The 12,233-nt window shown below is 49.6% G+C and overlaps 2 protein-coding genes across 5 annotated transcripts in view; both read right to left on the bottom strand.

The window, feature by feature from the left end:
* Positions 1-98: 98 nt before the first annotated feature.
* On the bottom strand, positions 99-7,124 carry MRPL38 (mitochondrial ribosomal protein L38). 2 transcript variants are annotated; one of them, XM_059864672.1, is made up of 9 exons: positions 6,846-7,124; positions 5,326-5,505; positions 3,317-3,445; positions 3,024-3,232; positions 2,634-2,706; positions 1,892-1,937; positions 1,434-1,592; positions 947-1,083; positions 99-665 (listed from the first exon to the last, which is right to left on the bottom strand). In XM_059864672.1, the coding sequence occupies exons 1-9, from the start codon at positions 7,120-7,122 to the stop codon at positions 529-531; spliced, it is 1,347 nt and encodes a 448-aa protein (XP_059720655.1). In that variant the 5' UTR covers positions 7,123-7,124; the 3' UTR covers positions 99-528. The 2 variants fall into 2 exon arrangements, with proteins under 2 accessions (XP_059720655.1, XP_059720656.1); XM_059864673.1 differs by lacking the exon at positions 6,846-7,124 and adding an exon at positions 6,570-6,727.
* A 1,887-nt stretch (positions 7,125-9,011) lies between these two features.
* LOC132336653 (peroxisomal acyl-coenzyme A oxidase 1-like) overlaps positions 9,012-12,233 on the bottom strand; it is a 66,344-nt gene continuing 63,122 nt past the window's right edge. For all 3 annotated transcript variants that reach the window (XM_059864377.1, XM_059864379.1, XM_059864378.1), the window contains 2 exons: positions 11,479-11,685; positions 9,012-10,542 (listed from right to left, as the gene is read on the bottom strand). In XM_059864377.1, the coding sequence (XP_059720360.1) occupies positions 10,492-10,542; positions 11,479-11,685 (258 nt within the window). In that variant the 3' untranslated portion in view covers positions 9,012-10,491. The remainder of the gene's footprint in view (positions 10,543-11,478; positions 11,686-12,233) is intronic.

Raw genomic sequence — 12,233 nt, 5'->3', positions numbered from 1 at the left:
GGGCTGCCCATCTCCTCTGCACCCTGCTGAGCTTCCCAGCTCTGAGCCAACTGGCCAGAGTAACAGGCTCTTCCCAATAAAGACAGCTTTGCCAGCACTGCTCAGAGAGTGTTTAATCAGACCCATCTCTCCAGGAGGACTGCACAAATAAAATGTGACAGTCCTGAACCGAAGCACTGTGAGAGGAGGAAATCCAGGCTGGCCTGGCTCTGTTTGCTCCATAAACAGACAAAAGGAAAAGTCTGATTCTTGCAGGTAAGCAAGGCAGAGCAAATCTGGGGAGATGCAGCCGGCCAGTCACTGCTCAGCTCTGCTGCAGAATCAGGAGCAAGGTTTAGCCTGGCCATGGATTCATTTTGAAATGTTCTCGTTAAGCAGCTGCCAGCCCTGTGAGCACCCAATGCCAGCTCCCAGCACAGGGGAACTTGGAGCTGAGGGGCTGAAACTTTGTCATTTCCCTCCTGAGGCACTGAGGGGAGCACAGGAAATCCAAGAGCCTGCATTCCACAGACACAGAGGGGGACAGCTCTAGTAGATGCCGTAGGTGGGCTCCTGTGTGTCTCGGTACCTGTCCAGGTACCTCAGGGGCTGGTGCCGAGGGAACTTCACCTGCGGAGGGTGGTAGGGGGGCGGCCGCACGAACTCGAACACCGGCTCCCTCATGTCTGCAGAGAGTGACAGGTCAGCAGGGGGGCTCACATCTGAACCCCACACCCCCCTTCACCACACAGGACCAGGGCTGCTCAAACATGCCCTTGGAGTTATTTTAAAATCCTCAGCCAAGAGTTAGGGGTTGTTCCTTCAGGCTGCTGTTAGTTTGGAGGAGGATGGCTCAGCAAGGGCTTAGTCTGTGCTGATCCTGGACAAGTGCCAAGACCAACTGAGAGCCTGCAGCCACAGGGCCATGTCCCACCCACAGACCCCCTCCAGCATCCCCATTCCTTACTGAGCAGCTTATGGAAGGTGGAAGTGACAGAGTTGTCCCACTGACACTGGAAAAATGCCAGCCCTGCCGGAGTCATGGCATCCTTATGCTTGCTGTAGAAGTCAAATGTGCTAAAGGTTCTCATCTTCAGGCTGTAGCTGGAAACAAGACACAAGCACCAGGTGAACCTCTCCTTGCAGCAGCACCCTGCTCAATATCACCTGAGGGGACATGAAAGAGGTTGAAAAGGAAGCCACTAAGAAGAAATCTCCCAGTGTCTCCAGCTCTGTGCACATTTCTGGGCAGGACAAACCACTCTCTAATAGCCTGTTCTGTAACAACAGGACTCTGCAGTCCTGGGATTGTGGCTGCAGAGGACACACAAACCCAAAGCAGCCCTGGAGAACTCTGCAGAGTGACAGGAGCTGCCCCTCTAGTGCAGTGACAGGTACACAAACCCCACAAGCAGCAGCAGAAGCCAAGGCCAGCAGGTGAGCAGAGGAATTACCATGGCGCGGGCCGAGCATCCTGGCTGAAGTCGATGGGACCGTGTTGCTTGAAGAGCAGGAAGATGAAGCGGTGGTAGCCCGTCCCCATGGCAGGGAAGGGGGGCAGGTAGTGGCACATCTCCTTACCAGCCTGGATGTCACTGCCTGGGATGTTGGTCCTGAACACAAACACATTTACACTCATTTCCCTCCAGCAGATTCCTCCAGGACTGCAAATCCCTATGCCATGCTGTGATGTGATTTCTGCCCCATATGATAAGGGAACAGATAGTAGAGATTGCTTTCACCACAGGAAAAATCCCGCCCAGTGATTGGAACTCCTGAACCCTTAGCAGGACCCAGAACACAGGGCTAAAGGAGCTGATGGCAGGAGCACCAAGAAAAACCATGGATTCTGAGCTGTTGGAGGAGTTTCTGCCCAGCCCACAAGCACAGAGCATTGCTCTAATGTACTCACACCAGCCAGTGGAGGTACTCCGAGTCTGCCTCCCTCAAATGTCCATCTGCCAACACACAACAGGGAAAAGGGACTTAGGGACACCCTAGTGCCAGCATCCACCCCAAAGTGAGAATGCCCAGACCTGCTTTAACCAGAGGGAGCAGCTCAAGACCCCCCAGTATTCCTCCCCTAGCAGAAAAGGAACTGATTCCTATAGGACTGAGTTTAAAATGAGGAGCAAAGAACTCTGCAGATCTAATGCCAAGATTCTTGAAATCTTCTTGGGCGGCTGCATCCTTCACCATGCCTTGGTCTCTCAGGGTGAATACTGTCAGCAAAGCTGCCTTCCAGGCAGACTGCCAAGGAAGGGGAGTTTGGAAGTAACAAAGATGGGAGTCAGGAAATTGTTTCCTCTATAGTGAGACACAGGTCCTGTTGTGTCACTGTCCCTTCTCTCAACTGCTACAGATTTGGGGAGGCTACAATCTTCTACAGTCTTTCCTCCATATGTTATATGCCCCAGTCTAACAGATATAACATCATGGAATCACAGCACAGTTTGGGCTGGAAGGGACCCTAAAGCTCATCCCACCCCCTGCCATGGGCAGGGACACCTTCTACTAGATCACATTACTCAAACCTAAGCTTGAACCCTTCCAGTGTTCATCATCTCTGTGCAGACAAAAAAATCAGGAGTTAACCAAAAGCTGAGTGAAACAACCCAGTTTAAACATATTCCTTTAAATTACTTGCTGCTTACCTGGATTTGTGAGCAACAAGGTCCAAAGGGAGCCTTTGTCTGCCTCATATGACACTGCAGGGGGACTGGAAGCCTAAAAGAGCAATACAAAGAGAATGTAAATCACTCACACAACAGCTCCCATGAACTGTGTCTGGGCAAGGCTTGGACACAACACAGACTGAACACTGCCAGACCATTGAGGAATCCACCAGGGCATAAGTAACCATCAGGGTCCTGCCAGACAACCTACAATCTCTGTCCGTATCACATCCATGAAGTATTTTCTCTCAGCACAGAGGAAACACCCTTGTAAAAGGCATCCCCTGGAATGAACCATGGCCACAGGAAGCACCTGGCAGAAAGAGGCTTCCCAGGGGCTCCAAGTTGTTCCCAGCTCCCCTCACACACCTCTGATGGAGTCACCATATTCCCATAGTAGACTGGCACAAGGTGCTCATCCTCCTGGCTGTATTGCACCCTCAGGGCCACCCAGGGGGTGAAGGTGGCCCCCTTGAACAGGTCCCGGAACACCCCACAGTGCTTGGCCACGCGCTGCTTGTGGAACGGGCCACTGGTCCTCTCCCACTCAGCCCTGACCTCGTCGAGAGGAATGAGCACTGCAAGGAGAGAGGGAGGATGCAGAGGCAGCAGCTGGACAGCCAGAGCAGCTGGAGCAGGAAGGGAGGTGCTGGGGCACTGACCAGTCCGAAGCCGTGCTGCTCGTTCCATCTCAGCATTCTGGCGGTTCTCCCTCAGGATCCTCTTTCTTTCCTTGAGCTCCTTTGCCCATGACAGCCTCTCACGTGGCAGGCCAATGTCTGTCTGGGGCTCTTCAGGGAGGGGTGAAAAGAGAGCAGGTGAAACATGTGAGCACCCAAACACAAATCCCTGTGAAATGCCTGAGAGTGTGAGACAGAGACTTCCAGAGATCAGGATCACAGAAGGGTTTGGGTTAGGAGGGGTTTGGGTTGAAGACCATCCACTTCCAACCCTGCCACGGACAAGGACACCTCCTGTGGTATTCACATGCCCTCTGAGCAGAGAAAAGCTGTGAGAAAAGCAGAGAAAAGAATGATCAAAACGATTCTTATCTCATTTGCTGCTCCTGTGTTTGTGCTCATGTGGAATATGTTCTGGAGATTGTTTACCCAAGGTGATTACTTGATTGGATTCTGGTGGAATTGTTTATGTTAATTAGCCTATCAGTCACAAGTTTTTGAGTAGTATTTTTCAATAGTTAGAAGTAAGTATGATGTAGTATAGTATCATATAATATAAATATAGTATAGTTTTAATAAAGTGAGTGTTCAGCATCGCAAAGCCTTGGAGTCAAATGCCAATCATTCCCAGATGTTGGGGTCACCTGATTTTCCATAACCTCCCACTAGAAAAGACCTGAAAGGACAATCAGGACTTTATTCTGTCCCCTCTGCATCTCCTTCCCCAGCTCACGGCCCTCCCATTCCCAGCTGTGTTATCTACTGCAGGCCTGAAGCTCTGGCTCCTTGTCTGCTCTCTGTGGCACCACTGGGGCTGCAAGGAATCCCTTCTTTGCTCTGTTGTGGTGTTGTGAGGTCCCCAGGATGAGGTGAGAGATGAGAATTTGACTCCATGTTCTCAGAAGGCTGATTGTTATATTATGTTATATTATATATTACATTATACATTTAAACTATACTAAAGAAAGAGAAAGGATGCATCAGAAGGCTAAACAAGAATGATCATGAAAGCTCATGACTGACTCCTCAGAGTCTGACACAGCTGATGGTGATTGGTCATTAAATAAAAACAATTCACATGGAACCAATCAAAGATGCACCTGTTGGTAAACGATCTCCAGGCCACATTCACAAGTAATGAGATAATTATTGTTTTCATTCTTTTCTGAGGCTTCTCAGCTTCCCAGGAGAAAATCCTGGGCAAAGAGGATTTCTCTGAAAATATCATGGTGACACTCCATTCATTTGGCAGGTCCTGGCCAGCCTCTCTTGGGGAAGATAAAACAGGAAAGCCTTATAAATATGATTGCCTGGCAAAAGATTTTGAGGATATAGAAACTATAAGCAAGATTGAAATGAAAGCAGCTTTGAGATGCCTTAGTTACTAAACAACTGGAAAACAATGGTATGGCTAGCTGAAGGTAATCCCCTTTTGATCAGACAATACCCTCTGCTTGCAGACAGGTCCAAGGGTCAGAGCAGACCCTGCTAGCTTGGCAGAAGGGGCCCAAAGAGGAGTTTTTAGGGTTTAAAATGTAACACAGTATGGTAATGTAATGATTCTTATAGGCTGTATGTAAATGCTGAAGGATTTATATCTTGTACTAGATTGGTTAGTGAGAATTAGAATATTCAACTCAGAAGAAGATTTATTGTATTGTAATGGGAACCTCGCTCTCTTACTCTCTTCCCCTCTCATCCTCTCTCTGACTCTCATCCTCTTTAACACTGTCTTTACTTCTCTCGGGCCTGCTCTGAGCTGTGGCTGGCAGCTCCAAGCAGGGCCCTGCACCCAGGCCTTTTGCAATAAACCACAAGGTCCAGACCTGGCTTCAGAGATCTCGTCTCCATCCATCCCAACTGTCCCACCCCCCAATGCTTCTACAAGCCTCCCTCCCTCTGGAAAACCCCTTTTCCCTGGAGACACCTGCACTGTGCCCAGGGGACAGAGGCTGTGCCAGAGCCCCCAGGGTGGTTTGTGGCCGTGGTACCTGCGGGGGGGTCGGTGTGTTTGCGGTAGGTGTTCCACCAGTGCGGCTCCCGGCCCGCCCGCTCCGCCTGCCGCAGGTAGCGCGCGAAGCTCCGGTACCGCTGCAGCGCCTCCAGGTTCCCCACGTCCACATCCTCGTTGGGCATGGGCCCCAGCGGGGCTGCCCTCTTCCAGAGCACGGCTGGGGGGCAACACACATCCCAGGGGGTCAGAAGGAGGGAAATGAGCCTGGGATGGGCAGAACACAGACAGGGCCAGAGCCATCCCCACCTCCCACAGCCACGTTCATGGAGTCACAGGACGGGTGAGGCTGGAAGGAACCAGAGTCATCTGATCCCACCTCCCTGCTCCAGCAGGCTCATCCCAGAGCACAGGACTGTTTCCAGATGGCTCTGGAATATCTCCAGTGAGGGAGACTCCACGTTCTCTCTGGACAATCTGTTCAGGGTTTGGGCACTGCACAGGGAAGAAGTTCTGCCTCATGTCCAGGTGGAATTTCCTAGGCATCACTTGGTGTCTGTGGCCTCTGGTGCCGTTGCTGGGCCCCTGGAGTGGAGCCTGGGCCCTGCTCTGTCCTCCCTGCAGACAGGGACATATAGGGACAAGGGCCCCTCTCAGCCCCAGCACCCTCAGCCTTTCCCCAGGACAGAGATGCCCCAGTCCCCAGACCATCTTTGTGCTCCTGAACAGGACCTGCTCCAGGAGCTCTGTGTCTCCCATTCCGAGGAGCTCAGAACTGGACACTGCTCCAGGGGAGGCCTGGCCAGGGCTGAGCAGAGAGGCAGCATCACCCCCTGACCTGCTGAAAATGCTCTCCTAATGCACCCCAGGACACCAGTGCCCTCCTCGTGCCCTCAGGCACAGTGCTGCTCATGGACAGCTTCTTGGCCACCAGGAGCCCCAGCTCCTTCCCCACAGAGCTGCTTTTCCAGCTGCTCAGTCCCGGCCTGTGCTGGTGCCTGGGGCTGTTCCTCCACAGGTGAAGGACCCTGCACTTGCCTGGGTTGAACTTCGGGCAGTTCCTCTCTGCCCTTCTCCCCAGCCTGCCCAGGCTCCTCTGAAGGGCTCACAGCACTCTGGGCGATGGTGGGCACCCTCAAACAACACTGGGCCCAGTACTGAAACCTGGGGGACACCACTAGTGACAAGGCCCGGCGTTCGGGACACAGCCATCCGAAAGCACCCTCCCCTTAGTCCCCCTTGCCCAGTGGGTTTCGGGGCTCCCCTAGGTCTCCCGTCTCTCACCGGCCGTTCCAAAGCTCCGCCCGCCGCAGGCCCCGCGAAGGGCCGCGTTCAGCAAGGGCGCCGCCATGTTGTGCACCGCCTTTAGGAAAGGACCCTGTTGCCATCGTGACGGGCGCTGCGCCGGGCAGGCTGGCCCTGCTCGGAAGGCCCCCCCGCCACGGGGCCGTGCCTCGTGGCTCCTGACTCGGGTGGGGCTGCCCCTGGTACTGCCTGATTAGAAGCGTCCCCACGGCCGCCGCTCTTCTCTCGCCCCGGGCTCGCCATCACTGCCCTTACCGCACTGAGGGAAGTGTCCCAAACCTCCTTCGTGCCGCGGGCTGTTCACACCAAGGCTGAGTGCAGGACAAAGCCAGCCGTGTTCCTGCCTTGTTTGTACTGAAGTTCCTGCTTCCCGCAAATCCCCGGGAACCCTCTGCCTTTGGAGTTTTATAACCCGCAGCCCTCGTGCAGGGGCTTTCCCCTCCCACGCTGCCACCCCGTGGGAACACGGGCTCCTTGTGAAGCTGTCCCCAAAAGGTGGCGGTTTCAGGAGTCCATGGCTGCCGTCAGCCATCCCACAGGGCCGCCCCCTCGTTCTGCGGGAACAGTCGCTTACAGGCTCATGGCTTTGTTAAAAAATAGCTTAGAAACTGTTGTAAAATAGTTGATAATTGTTAAGCATGTACTGTTGATTTCTTTGTGAGAGGAATAGCGGATTTGTCTTTACAAACCGGCTGTGGGTCTGCTGGTAGATAAAACCAGCACTGGGAAATAAACAGTGGGAAGGATTCCACTGATTGATGAATGGAAAAAGATATTTGCCTTTACAAATAAACTGTAGGTTTGCTGATAAATTAAATTAGACATTGAAAGATGAAAGAAACAATGGGGAAGAAAAACCCCTAAATTCAGTAAGAACTAAAAATTAAAAGGGAATGTTGTTGATTAGAGGGGAATAGCTGGTATCAGGCGTTCCAGGAACTCTGAACCTCCCAAGTATCTCAGCCAATGGGGAAAGAGAGAGGGAAATGTGGGAAATCGGGATAAAAACGAGGATGTGTCCTCCAAAAATTTGAGATCCCAGGGAAATCCCCATGGCCTCTTCCATTATTCAAATAAAGTCAAAAAAGGACTCCTCTGTCTCCTTTTTCGACATAAACCTCTGGTGTTAGTGGATTAATTTTCCTAACAGTCGTTATATTGTAAAAGGGGTTAAAAGAGTAGTTATAAGAAATCAGGTTCTCAAGGTACCATAACACACCTCAGCAAAGTGCAGCACCCCCAGCGAAACGAGCCAGCCTGGACAGAACTGTGATGGGCCAATCAAGGCCTTAAACCTTCATGCAAATGAAGAATCCAAACAGAAACCAATCCAGAGGGACAAAAACAGGATAAAAAGGGGGATCTGGCCCAGGGAAGCTGTGTCGTTCCCCTGGAACCTCGGGGCCATCGCTGCTGAGCAGCCCCAGCGCCGGCGCTGCTCCATCCTCGGCGGGAGCGCTCCTGCCCGGCCCGGACCCTGCTTTGGGCCTTTCTTTTATTATAATAAATGCTGAAATCACTTTAGTACCAGGAGTCTGGTTCCATTTTAAACAGCTCGGCACTGAAATTGCTCCTGCCTCCTCAAGAGGCTCAGCACTTGTGGCAATGGCACCATCGTGTTGCCCAAGGATGGATGAGGCTGCAGGGCAGAGTTTAAACACTGTTTGCTGTCCCCGAGACACAGCAAACCACACTGGGTTGTGGCATTCAGGCATTGTCACCAACCACAGCAAGGTAAGACGTTCACAAAATCCTCACCAACAGCAAGGAAGCGTTTCCCAATACATCAAAATATGAAATGGAAAAGAACTCTTCTTCTCTCTCTTTCCATTTCTCCAAAAATGAATGGAAAACAACTTCTGTGAATTGAGGCGAGGCTGCTGCTGCCCAGCCCCATGTTCAGACCTTGCTGTGGGCACTGATCAATCTTTGCTGCTGTTGGAGCTGCAGTGACACCGAGCAAACGCCACAGCCAACTCTGCCCTGTGCCAGCAGTGCTTCCCTGGGGGCTGGGGCAGCAGGAGGGGCTGGATCCCCTGGGATGGGACAGGCATCCCCATGGCATGGGCCTGGCTGCCCCACAACACTGCAGAGCAAAGCCAGGGAGGTCACACTATATAAAACACCAAAATCCAACTAATTTGAGGTCTTCTGAATACTTCATTCCCATTAATTTACATGAGATCCACTGAAGGCAGTGTGTGAAAAGAAAGACATTTTGTCTGAAAACACATTTTTGTAATTTATTAGATCTGTACACAGCTAGTGCTGTTCTCATTAGCATATTTTAAACCTTTTGACCTCCATCCCCCCCTCCCCAGGCCAGCAGCCTGTTCCACTGGACACAGGGAAGGCAGAGCCCTCAGCCTCCTCTGGCATCCTGAACTTCCATGGGACCTGAAACACTCGGCAGCCGAAAGACAAGTTTGATTAGTTTATTTAAAATTAAACATTTTTTTCAGTTCAGCTTACTGCACGTGGAGCCAAACCTTGTGTCTGATCATTGTTAGTGCCAGAAAAATGATTCAAAATTAGAGACTAACAGAGCCCAAAGCTGCAGAGAAGCAGCTTCTCAGGTGTTGCCTCAGAACTGCAGGATTTGGGTTCATGCTGAAGCTTTTTACCATTTTAAGCTCAGAGTTGCCCTTCTCTAGTGTGAAAAGGTTTTATGATTACTGGACAGAGTTACTGGTGTGGAAAAGCAGCAATGATTTTGCTTGGCTGTAGTTGTTGCACTGATTTCCCTGGGCAGCAGGATGTTCTCCTCCAAGCTGAATTCTTCCTGTTCAATCAGACAGCACGATGCAAGGCCCAAGTCGATATCAAAACAAAATTATGCAAATCAGAGAAAGCTCCTTGGAAATGCATGGGTAGGAAATATAATAAAAATCTGGACACTTCACTTGGGATTGTCATTTTCTTGACAAATGCCTTTAAAAACCAGGACAACATCCCAGAAAAATCAGAAGACCTGAGGATGTTGGTCAACTGATTTCTGCCCTCCAATACTGGCTTCATCATTCCAGGTCAAATTTGCAGTTTTTACCACTACATGTGCTTTTTTCCCTACCAAATCAACATAAGTAACGTTTGTAAAGTGCTTTGAGATAGTGCTAGAAAATGCTAAGAGTCAAAAGAGGGCAAAACATCTGTCATCAGCACCGAGCTGATTACTATGAGTTGGTTTTATCATCACAGCAGCATCACTATGTTCTCCTTTGACCTCCTATTAACCAAGAGCTGGCACAAAGGAAAAAGGAGTTTGTGCAGGGCAGTGAAAGAAGGAAAACAAAGGAAACACGAGGATTTCTTCTGGAAAGAGGCCTGAAGCAGAGCTCCAGAGAAGGATGGGTATTTACTTCCCAGACCCATCAGGAAAACAGTGCCACATGCAGACTCACATGCACAGAGCTCTGCAGGAGGCTTCACACAGCACAAACATTGCCAAATGAGGAGAGAGGTGGGGCCGATCTTAAAAAAAAAAAAAATTAAAAAATCAAGACACTGATGCTTTTTTTGAGGGGAGGACATAACTGCTCACCAGAAGCTACCGCCTGAGGGCTGTCAACTACGTCATAGAGAAGCCCTGCCACCTTTTCCAGTTGACAGGAACTTCTCTCTAGTTACAGCTTCATAAAAGCAATCCTTGTATAAATCCATAAAGCTTTCCCAGATTTTTAAAAGGTTAATTTTACCATTATAATTGCACTTTAAAAACAGGCATCAATCCCTACGAACTCTCCCCAAACACCTCCTCACCTAAAAGAGGAAAGAAAGGCTACAATTATTCACTGTCCTACAGCTACAGGATTCAAAGGTTTGATTTAGGTGCCTGAAGGAAGGATGCAAACACCCACTTTTCAGGGCAGGGCAAGAGTGCATTTTAAAAAACCTGCAGGCTTCACAGTTTGGCTTGCATTGGCTTCAGGTGTTTGTGGAAAGATTCATGAACCTGCAAACAACAAGACAGAGGTTACAAGGTCAGGTTTGATCTTTGAAACAGTTTTACTTCCTCACATCTTGCAGTCTGTTTGTATACTAAGAAAATTTGAATCTTTGGAGATTTAAGAACAGCCAGATAACTTCTATATTTCAGGTCTACATGATAGAAAGCATGAGGATATAAAAACCAGCCTGCCCACCACTTTTCTTTTAAGACAGAAATGCAAGATTTATATCCATACAATTGTTTGGCATTTTAAAGACAAGAAAACTGGTACAGGTTTCCTAAGGGGCTGTAATGAAGCTCCTAAGCCCCAGTGACTTCAGAAGTACAGAACACTGAGCAAACTGGTGGGATTTAACTCCAGCTGCAGTCTCTGGCAGCACCTTGCAGGAGATACAGTCTTCCCTCATCAAATAAAGGCACCAGTAGACAGGATTTGCCATTCTGGCTGATGGAGCAGGGACACTTCAGTTTATTTTAGTTCAGCTGCAGCTCCAATCCTAGGCCAGATATACAACACCTGACACCTAAGTACTACAGGGGAGCAGTTTATTTTCTCCTCCACTCACTGCTACGGCCTGAAGAATGGAAGATTTGCCAGAAAATGGGCAAGGCTTCCACAGCTACTGTCACTAAGCAGAATCAAAAGCAAGTGGTAATTTGAATTCACTGAGATACTTCAGTTGTTTCTCTGTGGAGTACACCATTTCCTCCCTCAACTGAGAAGCTCAAGAGATCCCACAGGGATGAATGCAAGGTACACCTGGGAGAGAAAACTACAGAGAGCAAACTGAAAGTAGGTTGTTAGTTTTGGTCCATTACTACTTGTGACTCTTCTCCCCCCTTCCTCAATTACCTGCTGAGATCACTGGAGCAGAATTAACAACCCTAAACTGAGTTATTTCTCTGGTCATGTGAGAAAAAGAAGAGAGTTTTCTTTACCTGTGTTTTGTTCAGTGGGGATTTCTTTGCCCACTCAAACATGTTCTCGTAGATGTTGCCGTCGTAGCGGCCAAGCACAGATCCCAGATGGACATCATGGAAGTCAAAGGAGTCCACCAGTGCCACTGCATTGGGACGAATGACAGCCAGGAGCTCCTTCACATGTTGGTTCACTTGGGTTATTTGGGCACTGGTCAAGATACCCGCCTTGAGAGGAGAAACAAGGATTACACAAGTCACAAATCCTTTCCTTCCACAAGGTCTCACACAGGTCAGCTTTCCCACACACAAAAATGCAGCAGTTCAGTTTTCTAAGTAATTACACTGGCAATTTGTCACAGTGCACAAGCAGAAGGAGATGTCCTCCATACTGCCCAGCTATTAATCCTGGATGGGAGACTCACTCACTCCGTGAGTACCTGTAAGTTAACTGCAGCAGCAAGTTTCCTTGGAGAATATGCATATAAGGGTATTAAATTGTGCCTGGCTTCAGGGGAATTTTTAGTAAACAGGAAAGAGGAAAATGGGAAGACAAAACATATCATGTGTGTCTGAAGAGCAAACAAAACTGCTGCTCAAACTGACAGAATGAAGAGAAGAAAAGCAATGCCTGGCAGTGTAAAGCCATTACTGAAGGATAGGTTAGAATTTGGAGCACAAGACCCCCTTTCAGGGATATTAGCTGTGGAGCACATCTAACTGCAGCTCCTTTATTAAGTCCTTGTTTTTTAACACACAGCAGCTGGTCACCAACT

This window comes from Haemorhous mexicanus, chromosome 20 (assembly GCF_027477595.1).
Source record: "Haemorhous mexicanus isolate bHaeMex1 chromosome 20, bHaeMex1.pri, whole genome shotgun sequence".
Taxonomy (NCBI): Eukaryota; Metazoa; Chordata; class Aves; order Passeriformes; family Fringillidae; genus Haemorhous; species Haemorhous mexicanus.
This window is presented reverse-complemented; position numbering and strand designations above follow the sequence as displayed.